At 43.2% G+C, this 23,068-nt stretch overlaps 1 protein-coding gene across 1 annotated transcript in view; it reads right to left on the reverse strand.

Annotated features, from left to right (window-relative positions):
* Nucleotides 1-23,068, reverse strand: part of LOC129827853 (transient receptor potential cation channel subfamily M member 4-like) — a 77,616-nt gene that overhangs the window by 27,513 nt on the left and 27,035 nt on the right. Inside the window, exons 5-13 of the mRNA XM_055889092.1 lie at nt 20,318-20,484; nt 19,707-19,884; nt 5,903-5,967; nt 5,570-5,809; nt 5,257-5,359; nt 5,041-5,159; nt 4,342-4,659; nt 4,046-4,147; nt 483-611 (exon numbers count right to left, since the gene is read on the reverse strand). Of these exons, the coding sequence (XP_055745067.1) occupies nt 483-611; nt 4,046-4,147; nt 4,342-4,659; nt 5,041-5,159; nt 5,257-5,359; nt 5,570-5,809; nt 5,903-5,967; nt 19,707-19,884; nt 20,318-20,484 (1,421 nt within the window). The remainder of the gene's footprint in view (nt 1-482; nt 612-4,045; nt 4,148-4,341; nt 4,660-5,040; nt 5,160-5,256; nt 5,360-5,569; nt 5,810-5,902; nt 5,968-19,706; nt 19,885-20,317; nt 20,485-23,068) is intronic.

Genomic DNA, 23,068 nt, shown 5'->3' on the forward strand with positions numbered 1-23,068 from the left:
TGTGCGGGGAGGGCGTGGGGGATTGGGGGGGAATGTAAGGGGAGACTCAGGGGATGGATGGGTGGGAGGGGGACTTATAAGCAACCTCGGTTGCTGGGTGGGGTTGGAAGGGGAGGGAGGCATGCTTCCTTCTGGTGGGGGCAGGGGGCTAGGCGGGGTGGGAACTGAGGTGGGGAATGGGTTGGGGTTATCTTTGTATGTTTTTCTTTGATTGTTTTTGTTCCTGTAAACAAAAACAACCCCCCCCCCCCCCCTCTAAAAAGATGACAAAACTAAATGAAAAATCTGTCACAAATAAAGAAAAAGGGGATAGAGATCAATGCAAAAATGTGTCTGCATTGATAAAGTTCTGAGCGTCAAACATCCAACCATTTGAGAGTAATTGTTCATTGTTGTCATTACGGCTGCCTGGACCCATACATTCTTAACTGACTTACCTCGTCAGATAAAAGTTTAATAAAATCATTAATTAATAAAATTACCATCTCCCAGAAGTAGACAGCCATCTCGCTGCGATTCTGCAGCACAGCCCAGATAAACAGAGAGGCCCAGGGATATACACAGTGCTGCTCCCTATACGGACAATCCCCCAGTAACAACTTATTCACTTGCTGAGAGAGGGGAGAGAGGGATACAGTACATTAAGAGAGATAGGGTGAGAGTAAATACAGCTTGGTTAGCACAGCAGTCACAGTTACATTCTATGGCCAGTGATAAAGTGGTATCACCGTAGCAGCGTTGATAACTCAACTATATTGGTGGAGTCTACAGGCCTAGTAAGTAGGCCTAGTTAGTACACATCACTGGACCTTGTCACTGACAACAGATGCTCTGGTAGTGCCCTAAACGCTCTTAGAAAAAAAAAGTTCTAAAAATCTAATCAAATGTTTTGTCACATGCACAGAATACAAGGGGTATAAACATGACCGTGAAATGCTTGCTCATGAGCCCTCCCGACAACGCAGTTTAAAAAAATAATAAGAAGAATATTTTTAAAAAATAAGACAACGAATAAAATACACAAATATGAAGCTATATACTGGGAGTACAAGTATCATATCACTGTGCAGGGGTATGAGGTATGCGTGGTAGATATGTACATGAAGGCAGGGTAAAGGGACTAGGAATCAGGATAGATAACAATAAGGTATATGTGCTAGATATGTACATGAAGGCAGGGTAAAGGGACTAGGAATCAGGATAGATAATAATAAGGTATGTGAGGTAGATATGTACATGAAGGCAGGGTAAAGGGACTAGGAATCAGGATAGATAATAATAAGAGTAAAATAAAGAACAGAGTAGCAGCAGCATATCATGAGTGTGAAAGTGTGTGTGTGGCATCACTATGTGCACATGTGTGTGCGTTTGTGTGAAAGTGTAGTGTGTGAGTGTATATACAGTATGGCGTATATACACAGTGTACAAAACATTATGACCACTGAACACCTTCCTAATATTCAGTTGCACCCCCTTTTGCCCTCAGAACAGTCTCAATTTGTTTGTGCATGGACTACAAGGTGTCAAAAGCATTCCACAGGGATGCTGGCCCATGTTGACTCCAATGCTTCCCACAGTTGTGTCAAGTTGGCTGGATGTCCATTGGGTGGTGGACCATTCTTGATACACACGGGAAACTGTTCACTGTTGCGCCTGGAACCTACTACCATACCCTGTTCAAAGGCACTGAAATATTTTGTCTTGCCCATTCACCCTCTGAATAGCATACATACAAAACCCATGTTTCAATTGTCTTAAGGCTTAAAAATACTTCTTTAAATTGTCTCCTGCCCTTCATCTACATGGATTAAAGTGAATTTAACAGGTGACATCAATAAGGGATCATAGCTTTCACCTGGATTCACCTGGTCAGTCTATGTGAAATCAGGTGTTCCAATTAATGTTTTTACTCAGTATACAGCAGGGTTGGAACCGGTTAAGGGAGCAGAACAACATTTCTCAAGCAACAGAAACGGAGCCTGGAACAACAGTGATCTATACTGTTCCAGAACAGAACCGTTTTTTTTTTAAAGAATGGGAACCGGTTAATATCATTATTTTATGTTCCAGGCATTTTTTCTAGACCCACAAAAAACACAATAAAGCACCCATGCAAAACCCTCAGTCACTCAGAAACTTATTCCAGTGTCTGCTTGCAAGCTGAAAATCTTTGTCAGTGTGTGTGAGCGCGTGTTTAGGCTACAAACATTACAATTGTGATTCAGAAGATAGGGAAAGAGATTTTTTATTAGCTTCTGATATAGAGGTCCTTGATGACAGGGAGCTCGGCCCCAGTAATGTACTGGGCTGTCCACACCACCCTCTATCGCGGTTGAGTGCGAGCATTTGCCATACCAAGCGATGTTGCAGCCAGTCAAGATGCTCTCGATGCTTCAGCTGAAAAACTTTTTGGCCCATGCCAAATCTTTTCAGCCTCCTGAGGGGGAAGACGCTCTGTCCTCTTCACGACTGTGCGGCTGTGTGTGCACCATGTTAAGTCTTTAGTGATGTGGACACCAGGGAACTTTAAACTCTCAACCCGCTCCACTACAGCCCTGCCAGCAGTCTTTTTCCTGTAGTCTGCGATCAGCTCTTTGGTCTTGGAACGTTGAGGGAGATTCTGTTGTCCTGGCACCACACTGCCAATTCTCTGATGATGGTGTTGGAATTGTGCGTGGCCACACAATCATGGGGTAACAGGAAGTACAGGAAGGGGCTGAGCACACACCCCTGAGGGGCCCCCATGTTGAGGGTCAGTGTGCCGGAGATGTTGTTGCCTACCCTCACCACCTGGGGCTAGCCTGTCAGGAAGTCCAGTTGCAGAGGGAGGCGTTCAGTGATGAGCTGATGAGCTTGGAGGGGACTATGGTGTTGAACGCCGAACTGTTGTCTAGGAACAGCATTCTCACATAGTTATTTACCCTCTTGTCCAGGTGGGAGAAAGCAGTGTGAAGTGCAATTGAGATATCGTTATCTGTGGATCTGTTGGGGAGGTATGCAAATTAGAGTGGGTCCAGGGTTTCTGGGATGATGGTGTTGAGGTGTGTCATGACCAGCCTTTCAAAGCACTTCATAATTACAGTTGTGAGTGCTACGGGACAATAGGCATTTAGGCAGGTTACCTTGGAGTTCTTGGGAACAGGGACAATGGTGGTCAGCTTGAAACATGTTGGGATTACAGACTGGGACAAAGAGAGATTGAAAATGTCAGTGAGACACTTGCCAGCTAGTCTGCGCATGCCCTGAGAACCCGTCCTGGTATTCCATCTGGCCCGACGGCGGTTTAAAAGTTGTACTCATATCGGCAAACAGAGAGCGAGATCACTATGAATTCCAATAGGAATTACACATCACTTTACAAGCCAGCATAATGTGATTTGCCGGCCTAATGTGGCCAGTAAACCAGGAGCTTCAGACCACTGTGTTAGACTATATAGGCCCTCAAAGTAAGGCATTATGATATACCGCATGTAATGTATTGGCAAAAAGAGGTGGTTCATTTTAATAAAGGCTAATAAGGCTGGTAGAACCGTTCAAAGATAAAAGGGTTCTTGTTAGAACTTTCATAGAGGGTTCTAGGAAGAACCTTCCCACTGGGTAAAAAGTGGTTGAATCAATGTTGTTTCCACATCATTTCAAGAAAACAATTCTATGTGATGAAGTTGAATCAAATGGGAAAAACTGATTGGATTTGCAAAAAGTCATCAAGGTAAGGGAATTTAGTATTTTTTTCCCCTTACTTCTAACCTAAATACAATGTCATGGTGACATTTGTTCTTGATTTTACGTTGAATTCAAGTTAGTTGACAACTCAACCAAATGTAAATCCAAAATAGATATGGAACTGATGTCTGTGCCCAATGGGTTTAGACGATAAAAGTGGTTCCTGATACAACCATTTTTTTAACGGTTCTAGATATAAACAAAAAGGGTTTCCATATGGAGACAAGCCGAAGAACCCTATATGGTTCTACTTAGCAACTTTTTTTCTGAGAGTGTATAGGGGATAGAGTGCTATTTGGAATGCAGCTATGGCAGCCACTACCTTCAGTGTTCTCCAGGTGCTGGTGCTCTGGTCCAAACCCAGAGGACTGTAGTAGAAGGGCTGACATACATCTCCCAGGATGTCCCATAGTAGCCGCGACACCTGGAGGGAGAGGCGAGTCACATATAACTGAGAACAAAACACCTAAATTAGAGGAAATGCGCCTCAACTCCACACAGAGCAAATGACCCCATACCTCCCCTCTCACCCCTCCTATTTGACCAATTCACCATGTCATTTCTCAATAAATACCTAGTCATTTCTGTACCATAAAATAAAGTGCAACCCCTCCTAACCTCATACAAGCTGAGCTCTTTGGCAGAGGAGGGTCCTGATTTGGGGCTCATATGGCTCTGGGGCCTCTTGAGGGGTGTAGGCTCGTCCAGAGAGCAGGGGGCAGTGGGAAGGGATCTGGCCAGGCTCTGCCTCTCTGTGAGGTGTCGCTGGAGAAGCGTGTAGGCCAGAGAGCTGTTGGACAGCGAGCGGTACAGGCCCTCCAGACGCTGGTAGGTCAGGTAGTCCAGGATGTTGAGACCATTCTCGGTGAAGAGACGTACAAACTGGGGCTTGTTGTTGATCAGTGCGTCCGTCATGGAGTCCTCCAGGTCCTCGTACTGCGGGAGGATGGGAGGACGTTTTTATAAACATATCTCTGTCTGTCTGTCAAAAGTGAAGCAATAACATCCTGCCGAGTGAGAAAATAAAGGAACGCTTCACAAAATGGAAATTGTTTTGATTTCCAACTTCCCTTCACCACCAGCCTACTTCTCTGTATTGTTCCAAATTCCCTTCAACACCAGCCTACCTTCTCTGTATTGTTCCAAATTCCAATTTGTGAAGCCGTTCCTTATGTTCCTCATGTTATCAGATATAGAGAAGTTGGAAAGGTAAAGTCTGTCTGTCGTTTTGAATAGAATAAATGCCCTGTCAACTAAATAACATAAAATAAAATAAATGGAGTTAAACAGTGGCATCAGAAGTGAGGAGCAGCTCACTCTCCATTGGATGTCTCCGTTGAAGAGTTCACTGTTAGCGATGTCCACCCTGTTCCAGGCTACTGCAAGCTTCAGCTCCTCTGTGTACTCACTGGCGGCGCTGGACACACGTTTACTGGCTGACAGAAATTACATTGGACTAATTAATAGTTTGACCAGGATCACGTTCAACATATTTGTCAACAGACAGCAAACGCACAACTCATGCACACCTACCTCTGACCAGAGCCTTCAGTAGCACAGTGTCAAAATCATCAGGACTGTCCTGCTCCCCGTGGAACACTGTGATCAGATCTCTGTTCTGATAGATACTCAGAGCCTGGGGAAAGAAAGAAAACAAAGGAGAGAGAAAGAGGAGAGAGAGAAAGAGGAGAGAGAGACAGAGAGGGGAGAGAGACAGAGAGGGGGGAGGGAGACAGAGAGGGGAGAGAGAGACAGAGAGGGGAGAGAGACAGAGAGGGGGAGAGGAGAGAAATAAGCAGTATGATGAAGTGCTCACTCACACACACCCCACCCATCCCACACGCACCCTGTCCACAAGCTTCTCCCGGTCTGCCTCGGCAGGGAAGTGCCTCTTGACCCTCTCACGGGTCCATTCGCGCAGCTCTGCGCTGGGGCTCTCGCTTCCCTCAACTTCTGGCGGGGGAGAGGTGCGGCTCATGGGCACAGCTGACAAGGCATCCAGCAGCTCACAGATAAGGTCTGCCGCTGGACCAGAACCATTCAACACCAGCCAAGGAGTAGCCTTCCTCAGAGAGAGATCCACCCTCTGGGGGGAGGGAGAGAGTGTTGGGGGGAGAAGGGAATGTTCTGGACATGGACAGTAAAGTTAAGTGATGATAGTGATGTTGTATTAACTTACCTTCAGCATGGCAGCTTCCCCTGATATGAGCATACACAGCACAGGAATCTCTATACTGCCACTACCTGGAAGATAACAGGTACAGGGAAGGGGTGTGGGGAGAAATCCATCAAATTATTATCAAGTTTTTAGTCATGAGTGATTGATCAGATGTCAATCTGGGCCCCCTATTTCTGAAACTGTCCGCTGCCATTGTCGCACCCCCTATTACCAGCCTGTTCAACCTCTCCTTCGTATCATCTGAGATCCCCAAGGATTGGAAAGCTGCCGCTGTCATCCCCCTCTTCAAAGGGGGAGACACCCTGGACCCAAACTGTTACAGACCTATATCCAACCTGCCCTGCCTAGCTAAGGTCTTCGAAAGCCAAGTTAACAAACAGATCACTGACCATCTCGAATCCCACCGTACCTTCTCCGCTGTGCAATCCGGTTTCCGAGCCGGTCACGGGTGCACCTCAGCCACGCTCAAGGTACTAAACGATATCATAACCGCCATCGATAAAAGACATTACTGTGCAGCCGTCTTCATCGACCTGGCCAAGGCTTTCGACTCTGTCAATCACCATATTCTTATCGGCAGACTCAATAGCCTTGGTTTTTCTAATGACTGCCTTGCCTGGTTCACCAACTACTTTGCAGACAGAGTTCAGTGTGTCAAATCGGAGGGCATGTTGTCCGGTCCTCTGGCAGTCTCTATGGGGGTACCACAGGGTTCAATTCTCGGGCCGACTCTTTTCTCTGTATACATCAATGATGTTGCTCTTGCTGCGGGCGATTCCCTGATCCACCTCTACGCAGACGACACCATTCTGTATACTTCCGGCCCTTCCCTGGACACTGTGCTATCTAACCTCCAAACGAGCTTCAATGCCATACAACACTCCTTCCGTGGCCTCCAACTGCTCTTAAACGCTAGTAAAACCAAATGCATGCTTTTCAACCGTTCGCTGCCTGCACCCGCACGCCCGACTAGCATCACCACCCTGGACGGTTCCGACCTAGAATATGTGGACATCTATAAGTACCTAGGTGTCTGGCTAGACTGCAAACTCTCCTTCCAGACTCATATCAAACATCTCCAATCCAAAATCAAATCTAGAGTCGGCTTTCTATTCCGGAACAAAGCCTCCTTCACTCACGGCGCCAAACTTACCCTAGTAAAACTGACTATCCTACCGATCCTCGACTTCGGCGATGTCATCTACAAAATAGCTTCCAATACTCTACTCAGCAAACTGGATGCAGTTTATCACAGTGCCATCCGTTTTGTTACTAAAGCACCTTATACGACCCACCACTGCGACCTGTATGCCCTAGTCGGCTGGCCCTCGCTACATGTTCGTCGTCAGACCCACTGGCTCCAGGTCATCTACAAGGCTATGCTAGGCAAAGTGCCGCATTATCTCAGTTCACTGGTCACGATGGCTACACCCACCCGTAGCACGCACTCCAGCAGGTGTATCTCACTGATCATCCCTAAAGCCAAAACCTCATTTGGACGCCTTTCCTTCCAGTTCTCTGCTGCCTGCGACTGGAACGAATTGCAAAAATCTCTGAAGTTGGAGACTTTTATCTCCCTCAACAACTTTAAAAATCTGCTATCCGAGCAGCTAACCGATCGCTGCAGCTGTACATAGTCCATCTGTAAACTACCCACCCAATTTACCTACCTCACCCCCATACTGCTTTTATTTATTTACTTTTCTGCTCTTTTGCACACCAGTATCTCTTCTTGCACATGATCACCTGATGATTTATCACTCCAGTGTTAATCTGCTAAATTGTAATTATTCGATTTATTGCCTACCTCATGCCTTTTGCACACATTGTATATAGATTCTCTTTTTTCTACCATGTTATTGACTTGTCTATTGTTTACTCCATGTGTAACTCTGTGTTGTTGTCTGTTCACACTGCTATGCTTTATCTTGGCCAGGTCGCAGTTGCAAATGAGAACTTGTTCTCAACTAGCCTACCTGGTTAAATAAAGGTGAAATAAAAAAATAAAATAAAAATGTCATTGTGAATGTCCATCATATTAAGGTCAATGTGTGAATGTTTCATGATTTACTACTCGTATGAATATCCACAAGCCTTGTAGATTTAGAACAGTTAGTTAAACTTATTTCCTTATTAAAAAATATTTTTTAAATTGTGGCGCTTCATGATAGTGCATGTTATGCTTGCGCAGAGCCAATATTTTCAGTGAGTATTATTATTATCATCATTATTTTCTTCAAGGGATCTAATAATTTGGCCAGGTGAAAATGTAGCTATTTGAACGTGCATATCATGATCTGACATAATGGTAGCCTCATTTTTGGGCTTTACTTTTGAGATGTGCTAACATATTTTTAGAATTTCAAGCATTTTGAATGAGGAGCCATCTGGAGCTAAATGACGGGGCTCTTATACAAAAACGGAGCAATATAATGTGGCCCACATAAAATACTAATGACTAGGAGAGATTGCAAGTCAGAAGAGCAGTGGACTTAAACCCATGCCAACTCTGTTAGCCGAGGCTGTGCATGTGTGTCGGGGTCCGCGGCTTTAACCGTTGGACCAGACAGGCCATGTGATGTGTAATTCCGGCCAGAGTGAGACTATACAACAATTGGCACTTTGAATCACCCGCATTGAGAATGACTGCCAGGGCTAGGAAAATGTATAGAGACTACCTAAATCATATAACTGGAACAGCCATCTCAGAAACAGGTGCAAAAAGTCCAATTACTAACAGATTGGGTTAGTTTAGATCTTTTTTTGATGTTTGTGTAATCAACCAATCAATGTACATGCAAAAACACAGGTATTGAAAGAAAAAACATCTGAAAATCAACCTCCAATAGAGCATGCTGGGAGACACTGTATGATAATGATAGGCATGGTTTTGAGCAAACATACATTTGTAATTTGACTCAACAAGCTTGTTCAAATTCGTCTCACTTCGAATTTGTTGATTGAATGTACAATTGTAAGGCAAACAAATGAGATGTTATTGGTCACATACACGTGTTTAGTAGATGTTATTGCGAGTGTAGTGAAACAGCTGCAATAGGATTGGGAGTTTGCTCAACATTTGGGCATACAGTATAGCTGAACCAACATACAGTGTTGCCTACCAAAGGCAAATATGTAACGTAATTTTACTTTTTCAAATTCAGCTCACTTTGAACAGGGTTTGTTTAGTAAACAAACTTTATTAGCTCAAATTCTTGTCCATTTGAAGTCCACTCAACTCACAGAATAACGCTGTTGGTTATGTTGGCTTTTTTACAGTGTATAAATGCAAGCAAATCTCCTCTTCTCTTTTGTGACCGATCCATCGGGGCACATGTTAAAATTGGATTGATACAGAGAAGATTAGCATGGTCTTCCTGCGCATCGACCTGGCCAAGGCTTTCGACTCTGTCAATCACCATATTCTTATCGGCAGACTCAATAGCCTTGGTTTTTCTAATGACTGCCTTGCCTGGTTCACCAACTACTTTGCAGACAGAGTTCAGTGTGTCAAATCGGAGGGCATGTTGTCCGGTCCTCTGGCAGTCTCTATGGGGGTACCACAGGGTTCAATTCTCGGGCCGACTCTTTTCTCTGTATACATCAATGATGTTGCTCTTGCTGCGGGCGATTCCCTGATCCACCTCTACGCAGACGACACCATTCTGTATACTTCCGGCCCTTCCCTGGACACTGTGCTATCTAACCTCCAAACGAGCTTCAATGCCATACAACACTCCTTCCGTGGCCTCCAACTGCTCTTAAACGCTAGTAAAACCAAATGCATGCTTTTCAACCGTTCGCTGCCTGCACCCGCACGCCCGACTAGCATCACCACCCTGGACGGTTCCGACCTAGAATATGTGGACATCTATAAGTACCTAGGTGTCTGGCTAGACTGCAAACTCTCCTTCCAGACTCATATCAAACATCTCCAATCCAAAATCAAATCTAGAGTCGGCTTTCTATTCCGGAACAAAGCCTCCTTCACTCACGGCGCCAAACTTACCCTAGTAAAACTGACTATCCTACCGATCCTCGACTTCGGCGATGTCATCTACAAAATAGCTTCCAATACTCTACTCAGCAAACTGGATGCAGTTTATCACAGTGCCATCCGTTTTGTTACTAAAGCACCTTATACGACCCACCACTGCGACCTGTATGCCCTAGTCGGCTGGCCCTCGCTACATGTTCGTCGTCAGACCCACTGGCTCCAGGTCATCTACAAGGCTATGCTAGGCAAAGTGCCGCATTATCTCAGTTCACTGGTCACGATGGCTACACCCACCCGTAGCACGCACTCCAGCAGGTGTATCTCACTGATCATCCCTAAAGCCAAAACCTCATTTGGACGCCTTTCCTTCCAGTTCTCTGCTGCCTGCGACTGGAACGAATTGCAAAAATCTCTGAAGTTGGAGACTTTTATCTCCCTCAACAACTTTAAAAATCTGCTATCCGAGCAGCTAACCGATCGCTGCAGCTGTACATAGTCCATCTGTAAACTACCCACCCAATTTACCTACCTCACCCCCATACTGCTTTTATTTATTTACTTTTCTGCTCTTTTGCACACCAGTATCTCTTCTTGCACATGATCACCTGATGATTTATCACTCCAGTGTTAATCTGCTAAATTGTAATTATTCGATTTATTGCCTACCTCATGCCTTTTGCACACATTGTATATAGATTCTCTTTTTTCTACCATGTTATTGACTTGTCTATTGTTTACTCCATGTGTAACTCTGTGTTGTTGTCTGTTCACACTGCTATGCTTTATCTTGGCCAGGTCGCAGTTGCAAATGAGAACTTGTTCTCAACTAGCCTACCTGGTTAAATAAAGGTGAAATAAAAAAATAAAATAAAAATGTCATTGTGAATGTCCATCATATTAAGGTCAATGTGTGAATGTTTCATGATTTACTACTCGTATGAATATCCACAAGCCTTGTAGATTTAGAACAGTTAGTTAAACTTATTTCCTTATTAAAAAATATTTTTTAAATTGTGGCGCTTCATGATAGTGCATGTTATGCTTGCGCAGAGCCAATATTTTCAGTGAGTATTATTATTATCATCATTATTTTCTTCAAGGGATCTAATAATTTGGCCAGGTGAAAATGTAGCTATTTGAACGTGCATATCATGATCTGACATAATGGTAGCCTCATTTTTGGGCTTTACTTTTGAGATGTGCTAACATATTTTTAGAATTTCAAGCATTTTGAATGAGGAGCCATCTGGAGCTAAATGACGGGGCTCTTATACAAAAACGGAGCAATATAATGTGGCCCACATAAAATACTAATGACTAGGAGAGATTGCAAGTCAGAAGAGCAGTGGACTTAAACCCATGCCAACTCTGTTAGCCGAGGCTGTGCATGTGTGTCGGGGTCCGCGGCTTTAACCGTTGGACCAGACAGGCCATGTGATGTGTAATTCCGGCCAGAGTGAGACTATACAACAATTGGCACTTTGAATCACCCGCATTGAGAATGACTGCCAGGGCTAGGAAAATGTATCGAGACTACCTAAATCATATAACTGGAACAGCCATCTCAGAAACAGGTGCAAAAAGTCCAATTACTAACAGATTGGGTTAGTTTAGATCTTTTTTTGATGTTTGTGTAATCAACCAATCAATGTACATGCAAAAACACAGGTATTGAAAGAAAAAACATCTGAAAATCAACCTCCAATAGAGCATGCTGGGAGACACTGTATGATAATGATAGGCATGGTTTTGAGCAAACATACATTTGTAATTTGACTCAACAAGCTTGTTCAAATTCGTCTCACTTCGAATTTGTTGATTGAATGTACAATTGTAAGGCAAACAAATGAGATGTTATTGGTCACATACACGTGTTTAGTAGATGTTATTGCGAGTGTAGTGAAACAGCTGCAATAGGATTGGGAGTTTGCTCAACATTTGGGCATACAGTATAGCTGAACCAACATACAGTGTTGCCTACCAAAGGCAAATATGTAACGTAATTTTACTTTTTCAAATTCAGCTCACTTTGAACAGGGTTTGTTGAGTAAACAAACTTTATTAGCTCAAATTCTTGTCCATTTGAAGTCCACTCAACTCACAGAATAACGCTGTTGGTTATGTTGGCTTTTTTACAGTGTATAAATGCAAGCAAATCTCCTCTTCTCTTTTGTGACCGATCCATCGGGGCACATGTTAAAATTGGATTGATACAGAGAAGATTAGCATGGTCTTCCTGCGCATCGACCTGGCCAAGGCTTTCGACTCTGTCAATCACCATATTCTTATCGGCAGACTCAATAGCCTTGGTTTTTCTAATGACTGCCTTGCCTGGTTCACCAACTACTTTGCAGACAGAGTTCAGTGTGTCAAATCGGAGGGCATGTTGTCCGGTCCTCTGGCAGTCTCTATGGGGGTACCACAGGGTTCAATTCTCGGGCCGACTCTTTTCTCTGTATACATCAATGATGTTGCTCTTGCTGCGGGCGATTCCCTGATCCACCTCTACGCAGACGACACCATTCTGTATACTTCCGGCCCTTCCCTGGACACTGTGCTATCTAACCTCCAAACGAGCTTCAATGCCATACAACACTCCTTCCGTGGCCTCCAACTGCTCTTAAACGCTAGTAAAACCAAATGCATGCTTTTCAACCGTTCGCTGCCTGCACCCGCACGCCCGACTAGCATCACCACCCTGGACGGTTCCGACCTAGAATATGTGGACATCTATAAGTACCTAGGTGTCTGGCTAGACTGCAAACTCTCCTTCCAGACTCATATCAAACATCTCCAATCCAAAATCAAATCTAGAGTCGGCTTTCTATTCCGGAACAAAGCCTCCTTCACTCACGGCGCCAAACTTACCCTAGTAAAACTGACTATCCTACCGATCCTCGACTTCGGCGATGTCATCTACAAAATAGCTTCCAATACTCTACTCAGCAAACTGGATGCAGTTTATCACAGTGCCATCCGTTTTGTTACTAAAGCACCTTATACGACCCACCACTGCGACCTGTATGCCCTAGTCGGCTGGCCCTCGCTACATGTTCGTCGTCAGACCCACTGGCTCCAGGTCATCTACAAGGCTATGCTAGGCAAAGTGCCGCATTATCTCAGTTCACTGGTCACGATGGCTACACCCACCCGTAGCACGCACTCCAGCAGGTGTATCTCACTGATCATCCCTAAAGCCAAAACCTCATTTGGACGCCTTTCCTTCCAGTTCTCTGCTGCCTGCGACTGGAACGAATTGCAAAAATCTCTGAAGTTGGAGACTTTTATCTCCCTCAACAACTTTAAAAATCTGCTATCCGAGCAGCTAACCGATCGCTGCAGCTGTACATAGTCCATCTGTAAACTACCCACCCAATTTACCTACCTCACCCCCATACTGCTTTTATTTATTTACTTTTCTGCTCTTTTGCACACCAGTATCTCTTCTTGCACATGATCACCTGATGATTTATCACTCCAGTGTTAATCTGCTAAATTGTAATTATTCGATTTATTGCCTACCTCATGCCTTTTGCACACATTGTATATAGATTCTCTTTTTTCTACCATGTTATTGACTTGTCTATTGTTTACTCCATGTGTAACTCTGTGTTGTTGTCTGTTCACACTGCTATGCTTTATCTTGGCCAGGTCGCAGTTGCAAATGAGAACTTGTTCTCAACTAGCCTACCTGGTTAAATAAAGGTGAAATAAAAAAATAAAATAAAAATGTCATTGTGAATGTCCATCATATTAAGGTCAATGTGTGAATGTTTCATGATTTACTACTCGTATGAATATCCACAAGCCTTGTAGATTTAGAACAGTTAGTTAAACTTATTTCCTTATTAAAAAATATTTTTTAAATTGTGGCGCTTCATGATAGTGCATGTTATGCTTGCGCAGAGCCAATATTTTCAGTGAGTATTATTATTATCATCATTATTTTCTTCAAGGGATCTAATAATTTGGCCAGGTGAAAATGTAGCTATTTGAACGTGCATATCATGATCTGACATAATGGTAGCCTCATTTTTGGGCTTTACTTTTGAGATGTGCTAACATATTTTTAGAATTTCAAGCATTTTGAATGAGGAGCCATCTGGAGCTAAATGACGGGGCTCTTATACAAAAACGGAGCAATATAATGTGGCCCACATAAAATACTAATGACTAGGAGAGATTGCAAGTCAGAAGAGCAGTGGACTTAAACCCATGCCAACTCTGTTAGCCGAGGCTGTGCATGTGTGTCGGGGTCCGCGGCTTTAACCGTTGGACCAGACAGGCCATGTGATGTGTAATTCCGGCCAGAGTGAGACTATACAACAATTGGCACTTTGAATCACCCGCATTGAGAATGACTGCCAGGGCTAGGAAAATGTATCGAGACTACCTAAATCATATAACTGGAACAGCCATCTCAGAAACAGGTGCAAAAAGTCCAATTACTAACAGATTGGGTTAGTTTAGATCTTTTTTTGATGTTTGTGTAATCAACCAATCAATGTACATGCAAAAACACAGGTATTGAAAGAAAAAACATCTGAAAATCAACCTCCAATAGAGCATGCTGGGAGACACTGTATGATAATGATAGGCATGGTTTTGAGCAAACATACATTTGTAATTTGACTCAACAAGCTTGTTCAAATTCGTCTCACTTCGAATTTGTTGATTGAATGTACAATTGTAAGGCAAACAAATGAGATGTTATTGGTCACATACACGTGTTTAGTAGATGTTATTGCGAGTGTAGTGAAACAGCTGCATTAGGATTGGGAGTTTGCTCAACATTTGGGCATACAGTATAGCTGAACCAACATACAGTGTTGCCTACCAAAGGCAAATATGTAACGTAATTTTACTTTTTCAAATTCAGCTCACTTTGAACAGGGTTTGTTGAGTAAACAAACTTTATTAGCTCAAATTCTTGTCCATTTGAAGTCCACTCAACTCACAGAATAACGCTGTTGGTTATGTTGGCTTTTTTACAGTGTATAAATGCAAGCAAATCTCCTCTTCTCTTTTGTGACCGATCCATCGGGGCACATGTTAAAATTGGATTGATACAGAGAAGATTAGCATGGTCTTCCTGCGCATCGACCTGGCCAAGGCTTTCGACTCTGTCAATCACCATATTCTTATCGGCAGACTCAATAGCCTTGGTTTTTCTAATGACTGCCTTGCCTGGTTCACCAACTACTTTGCAGACAGAGTTCAGTGTGTCAAATCGGAGGGCATGTTGTCCGGTCCTCTGGCAGTCTCTATGGGGGTACCACAGGGTTCAATTCTCGGGCCGACTCTTTTCTCTGTATACATCAATGATGTTGCTCTTGCTGCGGGCGATTCCCTGATCCACCTCTACGCAGACGACACCATTCTGTATACTTCCGGCCCTTCCCTGGACACTGTGCTATCTAACCTCCAAACGAGCTTCAATGCCATACAACACTCCTTCCGTGGCCTCCAACTGCTCTTAAACGCTAGTAAAACCAAATGCATGCTTTTCAACCGTTCGCTGCCTGCACCCGCACGCCCGACTAGCATCACCACCCTGGACGGTTCCGACCTAGAATATGTGGACATCTATAAGTACCTAGGTGTCTGGCTAGACTGCAAACTCTCCTTCCAGACTCATATCAAACATCTCCAATCCAAAATCAAATCTAGAGTCGGCTTTCTATTCCGGAACAAAGCCTCCTTCACTCACGGCGCCAAACTTACCCTAGTAAAACTGACTATCCTACCGATCCTCGACTTCGGCGATGTCATCTACAAAATAGCTTCCAATACTCTACTCAGCAAACTGGATGCAGTTTATCACAGTGCCATCCGTTTTGTTACTAAAGCACCTTATACGACCCACCACTGCGACCTGTATGCCCTAGTCGGCTGGCCCTCGCTACATGTTCGTCGTCAGACCCACTGGCTCCAGGTCATCTACAAGGCTATGCTAGGCAAAGTGCCGCATTATCTCAGTTCACTGGTCACGATGGCTACACCCACCCGTAGCACGCACTCCAGCAGGTGTATCTCACTGATCATCCCTAAAGCCAAAACCTCATTTGGACGCCTTTCCTTCCAGTTCTCTGCTGCCTGCGACTGGAACGAATTGCAAAAATCTCTGAAGTTGGAGACTTTTATCTCCCTCAACAACTTTAAAAATCTGCTATCCGAGCAGCTAACCGATCGCTGCAGCTGTACATAGTCCATCTGTAAACTACCCACCCAATTTACCTACCTCACCCCCATACTGCTTTTATTTATTTACTTTTCTGCTCTTTTGCACACCAGTATCTCTTCTTGCACATGATCACCTGATGATTTATCACTCCAGTGTTAATCTGCTAAATTGTAATTATTCGATTTATTGCCTACCTCATGCCTTTTGCACACATTGTATATAGATTCTCTTTTTTCTACCATGTTATTGACTTGTCTATTGTTTACTCCATGTGTAACTCTGTGTTGTTGTCTGTTCACACTGCTATGCTTTATCTTGGCCAGGTCGCAGTTGCAAATGAGAACTTGTTCTCAACTAGCCTACCTGGTTAAATAAAGGTGAAATAAAAAAATAAAATAAAAATGTCATTGTGAATGTCCATCATATTAAGGTCAATGTGTGAATGTTTCATGATTTACTACTCGTATGAATATCCACAAGCCTTGTAGATTTAGAACAGTTAGTTAAACTTATTTCCTTATTAAAAAATATTTTTTAAATTGTGGCGCTTCATGATAGTGCATGTTATGCTTGCGCAGAGCCAATATTTTCAGTGAGTATTATTATTATCATCATTATTTTCTTCAAGGGATCTAATAATTTGGCCAGGTGAAAGTGTAGCTATTTGAACGTGCATATCATGATCTGACATAATGGTAGCCTCATTTTTGGGCTTTACTTTTGAGATGTGCTAACATATTTTTAGAATTTCAAGCATTTTGAATGAGGAGCCATCTGGAGCTAAATGACGGGGCTCTTATACAAAAACGGAGCAATATAATGTGGCCCACATAAAATACTAATGACTAGGAGAGATTGCAAGTCAGAAGAGCAGTGGACTTAAACCCATGCCAACTCTGTTAGCCGAGGCTGTGCATGTGTGTCGGGGTCCGCGGCTTTAACCGTTGGACCAGACAGGCCATGTGATGTGTAATTCCGGCCAGAGTGAGACTATACAACAATTGGCACTTTGAATCACCCGCATTGAGAATGACTGCCAGGGCTAGGAAAATGTATAGAGACTACCTAAATCATATAACTGGAACAGCCATCTCAGAAACAGGTGCAAAAAGTCCAATTACTAACAGATTGGGTTAGTTTAGATCTTTTTTTGATGTTTGTGTAATCAACCAATCAATGTACATGCAAAAACACAGGTATTGAAAGAAAAAACATCTGAAAATCAACCTCCAATAGAGCATGCTGGGAGACACTGTATGATAATGATAGGCATGGTTTTGAGCAAACATACATTTGTAATTTGACTCAACAAGCTTGTTCAAATTCGTCTCACTTCGAATTTGTTGATTGAATGTACAATTGTAAGGCAAACAAATGAGATGTTATTGGTCACATACACGTGTTTAGTAGATGTTATTGCGAGTGTAGTGAAACAGCTGCAATAGGATTGGGAGTTTGCTCAACATTTGGGCATACAGTATAGCTGAACCAACATACAGTGTTGCCTACCAAAGGCAAATATGTAACGTAATTTTACTTTTTCAAATTCAGCTCACTTTGAACAGGGTTTGTTGAGTAAACAAACTTTATTAGCTCAAATTCTTGTCCATTTGAAGTCCACTCAACTCACAGAATAACGCTGTTGGTTATGTTGGCTTTTTTACAGTGTATAAATGCAAGCAAATCTCCTCTTCTCTTTTGTGACCGATCCATCGGGGCACATGTTAAAATTGGATTGATACAGAGAAGATTAGCATGGTCTTCCTGCGCATGCACCAGAATGATGTGCTCTCCCCACTATTTATTGTTTCTGCAGTGATGATTCACCATCTTCAGACAATGATTGTGTAACTTATTTGTAGATAATCTTTGTTTGAAGATCAAAAAGCAGTAGTAGCAGTATGCAAATCAGAGAGACAATTGAACGTCTTTTTCACCAATGAGATTCAATTCCCAACGTTCACCAAAAAGAGCCTTTCATTCGCGAACGACCCATCACTAATCTCTCCTACCGTTCCTGTCTCAATAAAAACAATCCCCTGTCCCCCAAGAAAGGAATTACACATCACTTTGCTTAATGTGACTTGCAGGCTTGATGTGGCATGTAAACCAGGAGTTTCAGACCACTGCGTTAGGGTGTAGCTGGGCCTTCAAATAAAAACCTTGTGATTACAATGGGAAATATGCAAATAAGGTAGACTAAATTCTCAAGTTGAATTGTATATTCACTCAACCTAAAATTCCAAGTTGAGTGAATTTACAAATAAAACTTGAGAATGTATGTTGGTTCAGCTATATGCCCAAATGTTGAGCAAACACAATCCTATTGCAGCTGGTTGCCTTACAATTGTATGTTGAATCAGCATAGTTTATTTTTTACAGTGTAGCCATGATGTCAACAACAGAAACTCCCATTGGTTGCTCACCAGATGAGTTCAACTTTGGATGAACTGTCAAACATTGTTAGTCTTTCTTACTGAAATATATAAATAACCCAACAAATATAATCAACACAAAAGCATTACATGAGCATCACTGAGTTTTATAGGCTATATCATATCGCAAAGGACGTTGGGTGAAAAATGTAGGTGAAAACTCGTACTTGAACGTTACGAGAATTAAATAATGTTTTATACTTGTAAATAGGTGGGAATAGGATAGGGGCTTTAGATGGCAGATAATGACCACTCCATAGACAGCATAACTTTGGCTTACCGTAACCTCACACTTGCCGTAACCGTAACCTCACACTTGCCTTAACCGTAACCTCACACTTGCCTTAACCGTAACCTCACACTTGCCTTAACCGTAACCTCACACTTGCCTTAACCGTAACCTCACACTTGCCTTAACCGTAACCTCACACTTGCCGTAACCGTAATCTCACACTTGCCTTAACTGTAACCTCACACTTGCCTTAACCGTACCTCACACTTGCCTTAACTGTAACCTCACACTTGCCTTAACCGTAACCTCACACTTGCCTTAACCGTAACCTCACACTTGCCTTAACTGTAACCTCACACTTGCCTTAACCGTACCTCACACTTGCCTTAACTGTAACCTCACACTTGCCTTAACCGTAACCTCACACTTGCCTTAACCGTAACCTCACACTTGCCTTAACCGTAACCTCACACTTGCCGTAACCGTAATCTCACACTTGCCTTAACTGTAACCTCACACTTGCCTTAACCGTACCTCACACTTGCCTTAACTGTAACCTCACACTTGCCTTAACCGTACCTCACACTTGCATGCTGAAATCTGTGCACTAGAAACATGATTGCAGATTTGATTTAAAGTCACACTGTGATCTGAACTTAGTACACCTTCAATGGGCGGCTTGAACATGCTGCACTTCACCTGTACACCTGTAATATATTTGATAAACGTTTAGGAGATGGGGGCTAGTCTTACCAGTATGTATGTATTTATTAAACTAGGCAAGTCAGTTAAGAACAAATTCTTATTTTCAATGACGGCATAGGAACAGTGGGTTAACGGCCTTGTTCAGGGGCAGAACTCAGGGATTTGATCTTGCATTCGGTTACAAGTCCAACACTCTAACCACTAGGCTACCTGCCGTGTGTGTGGTGTGTGTGGTGTGTACTGTGTCTCACCCCAGATGCCAGTGCACTGGTGTGAGATGTAGTCTTCCATCTTGGACCTGAAGGCAGTCTCCCCTCCCCGCCGGCCTATACTCCCATCATCCACCAGCAGGAAGGCCTGGTAGTTATTATCCAGGCAGCACGAGTCACGGGATGCGTTCTGGACATAATACCGCGCTGGGAAACTACCCTGAGAGAGGAGGAGGAGGGGGGAGAAGATAGAGAGAAAGAGAGGGGGGTGGGAGCAAGGGTCGAGAAGGGGATCAGCGAAGGTAAAGCGAGAGGGGAGGGGGAGAGAGATCAAGGTAGAGAAAATAAAGGAGGGGGGAGAGAAAAAGAGAGGTCATTGTGATTACCATCCATTGTGTATTACAATGTCCTTGTTGTTACTAATTACATTTCCTGTGGTTTTGCTTGGCTGAGTGAGAGAGGGGGAGAAGAAAAAAGGGGAGAGATTAAGGAAAGTGAAGGACATTCATTTATTTGTATACAGTGTCAGTGTACAGTAGTGTGCTCCTGTGCATGTTTAATTCTGTATACATTGAACATTGTGTGTGTGTGGTCATGACATGTGTGCGTCTATTCATGTGTGTGTAAGTGTATTTGTGTTTCTGAGCGTGTACCTGTGTGTTAACTAGCTGCTCTCTGTTATGCACCAGCCCCCAGGGAGCCACGCCCACAGCAATGACTTTCTTCTGGGAGAGGGAGGAAGCCGCAGCATGATCTCGCACTGCCTCCCCAACACAACGACCCACCCCCTCCCTCAGCCCCCCCGTCACTATCCACGCCCCTGGGAGAGAGAGGGAGTGAGAAAGAGAAGAGGGAGAAATGCAGGGAGAGAAGGGGGAGGGGAAGAGAGGGAAGTGAGAGAAATGCTAATGACACAATAGGTACATTTTTAGAATGAGTATGTAATCCCTGCAGGAATTGAACCCACAACCTTGGAATAGCAAGCACCACATGCTTACCAACTAAACAACAAAGAATCAGACAATAAACAATATACAGATAAGGAGCAGGAACCTGTTGGTTAAAATTTTATTAGTCACATGCGCCGAATACAACAGGTGTAGTCCTTACAGTGAAATGCTTACTTACGAGCCCCTAACCAACAATGCAGTTTAAAAAAATACGGATAAGAAATAAAAGTGACAAGTAATTAAAGAAGGGCACTGAAAATATGTGAGATGCATCCATCCTTTAAAAGTCAATTTGTCCATTTAACGGCAGTGAAAGACGACGTCAAATCAGTGTTTATGTATTGGAATCAGGCCTAGAATGGGTTCTCTTTCAAATACTGAATTTGAATGCTCACTTATGCCCCTATATGAAACTACTGTTCAGTATATCCTGTTCCTTGTCTGGATCAGCTGTCTTCTGACCTACTGGTTTGCCTCTTACCATTGCTGTGTCTGTAAACTTTATTCTGCTTTATGGCTGAACTTGCTTATTTCCCTGCCTTGATTTAATGAACCTAGGTGGTCATGTGTCCTGTGAATATCTAACCAGTACAGCTAGAAGAGGAAACGCAGAGCTTCAAAATGCTACAGTATATCATACACTGTAGTTGGAGGAAAAATGGGAAGGTTATGCTGCTTTGAAAGATAATAAACCTGTAAATCCACTTAGGAGACATGTAGGAGAAAAAGCCTTTCAAAGTCTCTTCTTTGTTTACGTCCCTTCAGCGTTGTTCACACCTGCATTGTTCAAACCGCACTTAGCCCCAACCATGCATGTTAGTCCGCATGTGAGTCAGCATGGCATTGTCCTCCAGAAACTAGTCTCTCCAGTTCCTACTCTAGTCTCCAGCTAATTTATTACCTGATTTACTTAACAAAAGGCACATCTCCAAAAGTGGTCCAGGTGTAATCTGACATGGCACAAGTGGGGGGGTCCTCTTTTGTTCTCTATTACTCCCCTATTGTTCCTCAAGCAAGGAGGAATGCCAATGACATCAGAGGGCACCATCAGGCCAACTCCTCCAAAAGTTTGTACTTTTGTCTAAAAAACGATTTTGCTCAAAACATATTTATTTTTAGGTTACTGTATTTATAAGTGGGATGTTGTTTTTAAAAGTAAAAAAAATAACTGGAGTGCATCTTTAAAAGGAATCAGAAATACTGTTAGAATGTTTTTCAATTGACTGCCATTGGCCCAAATAAAGAAGTAAACATTGGCTGTTAAGAACATATTTTTTTTCACATGTTTGGTGTCACGACAAGATTCAGATATAAAAATGGGGCATTGGGCCCAAAAAGTTTGGGAACCTCTGTGCTATAGTATTTACTGTACTGTTTTTACAGACTAGTACGGTATACTATAGTTTTTACTGTAGAGTTTTTGCAGACTGTAATATACTGTAGTATGTACTGTAGTGTTTTTGGGGACATAACTGTAGTATTTACTAACATGTTTTGTTTTATTATCTTTGACATAGAAGTAGGGGCCTTTCTCCTTCAGGAAACCTACTGGACAAATACTTCTATGAACAAAAATATAAATGCAACATACAACAATTTCAAAGAATTTACTGAGTTACAGCTCATTTGGAAAACAGTTGATTGAAATAAATTCATTAGGCCTTAATCTATGGATTTCACATGAACTGGAATACAGATATGCATGTCTTGGTCACAGATCAGGCGTGGATCAGAAAACCCGTCAGTATCTGGTGTGACCACCATTTGCCTCATGCAGCACGACACATCTCCTTCGCATAGAGTTGATCAGGCTGTTGATTGTGGCCTGTGGAATGTTGTCCTACTCCTCTTCATTGGCTGTGAGAAGTTGCTGGATATTGGAGGGAACACGCTGACGTACACGTCGATCCAGAGCATTTCAAATGTGCTCAATGGGTGACATGTCTGGTGAGTATGCAGACCATGGAAGAACTGGGACATTTTCAGCTTCCAAGAATTGTGTACAGATCCTTGCGACATGGTATTGTACATTAATCATGCTGAAACATGAGGTGATGCCGGCGGATGAATGAGACGACAATGGGCCTCAGGATCTTGTCACGGTATCTCTGTGCATTACGATTGACATTGATAAAATGCAATAATGTTCATTGTCTGTAGCTTATGCCTGCCCATACCATAACCCCACCGCCACCATGGGGCACTCTGTTCACAATGTTGACAGCAACAAACCGCTCGCCCACACGATGCTATACACGCTGTCTGCCATCTGCCCAGTACAGTTAAAACCGGGATTCATCCGTGAAGAGCACACTTCTCCAGCATGCCAGTGGCCATCGAAGGTGGGCATTTGCCAACTGAAGTCGGTTACGATGCCAAACGTGGTCAATGGTCAAGACCTTGGTGAGGAAGACGAGCATGCCGATGAGCTTCTCCGAGACGGTTTCTGACAGT

Source organism: Salvelinus fontinalis, chromosome 2 (genome assembly GCF_029448725.1).
Source record: "Salvelinus fontinalis isolate EN_2023a chromosome 2, ASM2944872v1, whole genome shotgun sequence".
In the NCBI taxonomy this organism is placed as follows: domain Eukaryota; kingdom Metazoa; phylum Chordata; class Actinopteri; order Salmoniformes; family Salmonidae; genus Salvelinus; species Salvelinus fontinalis.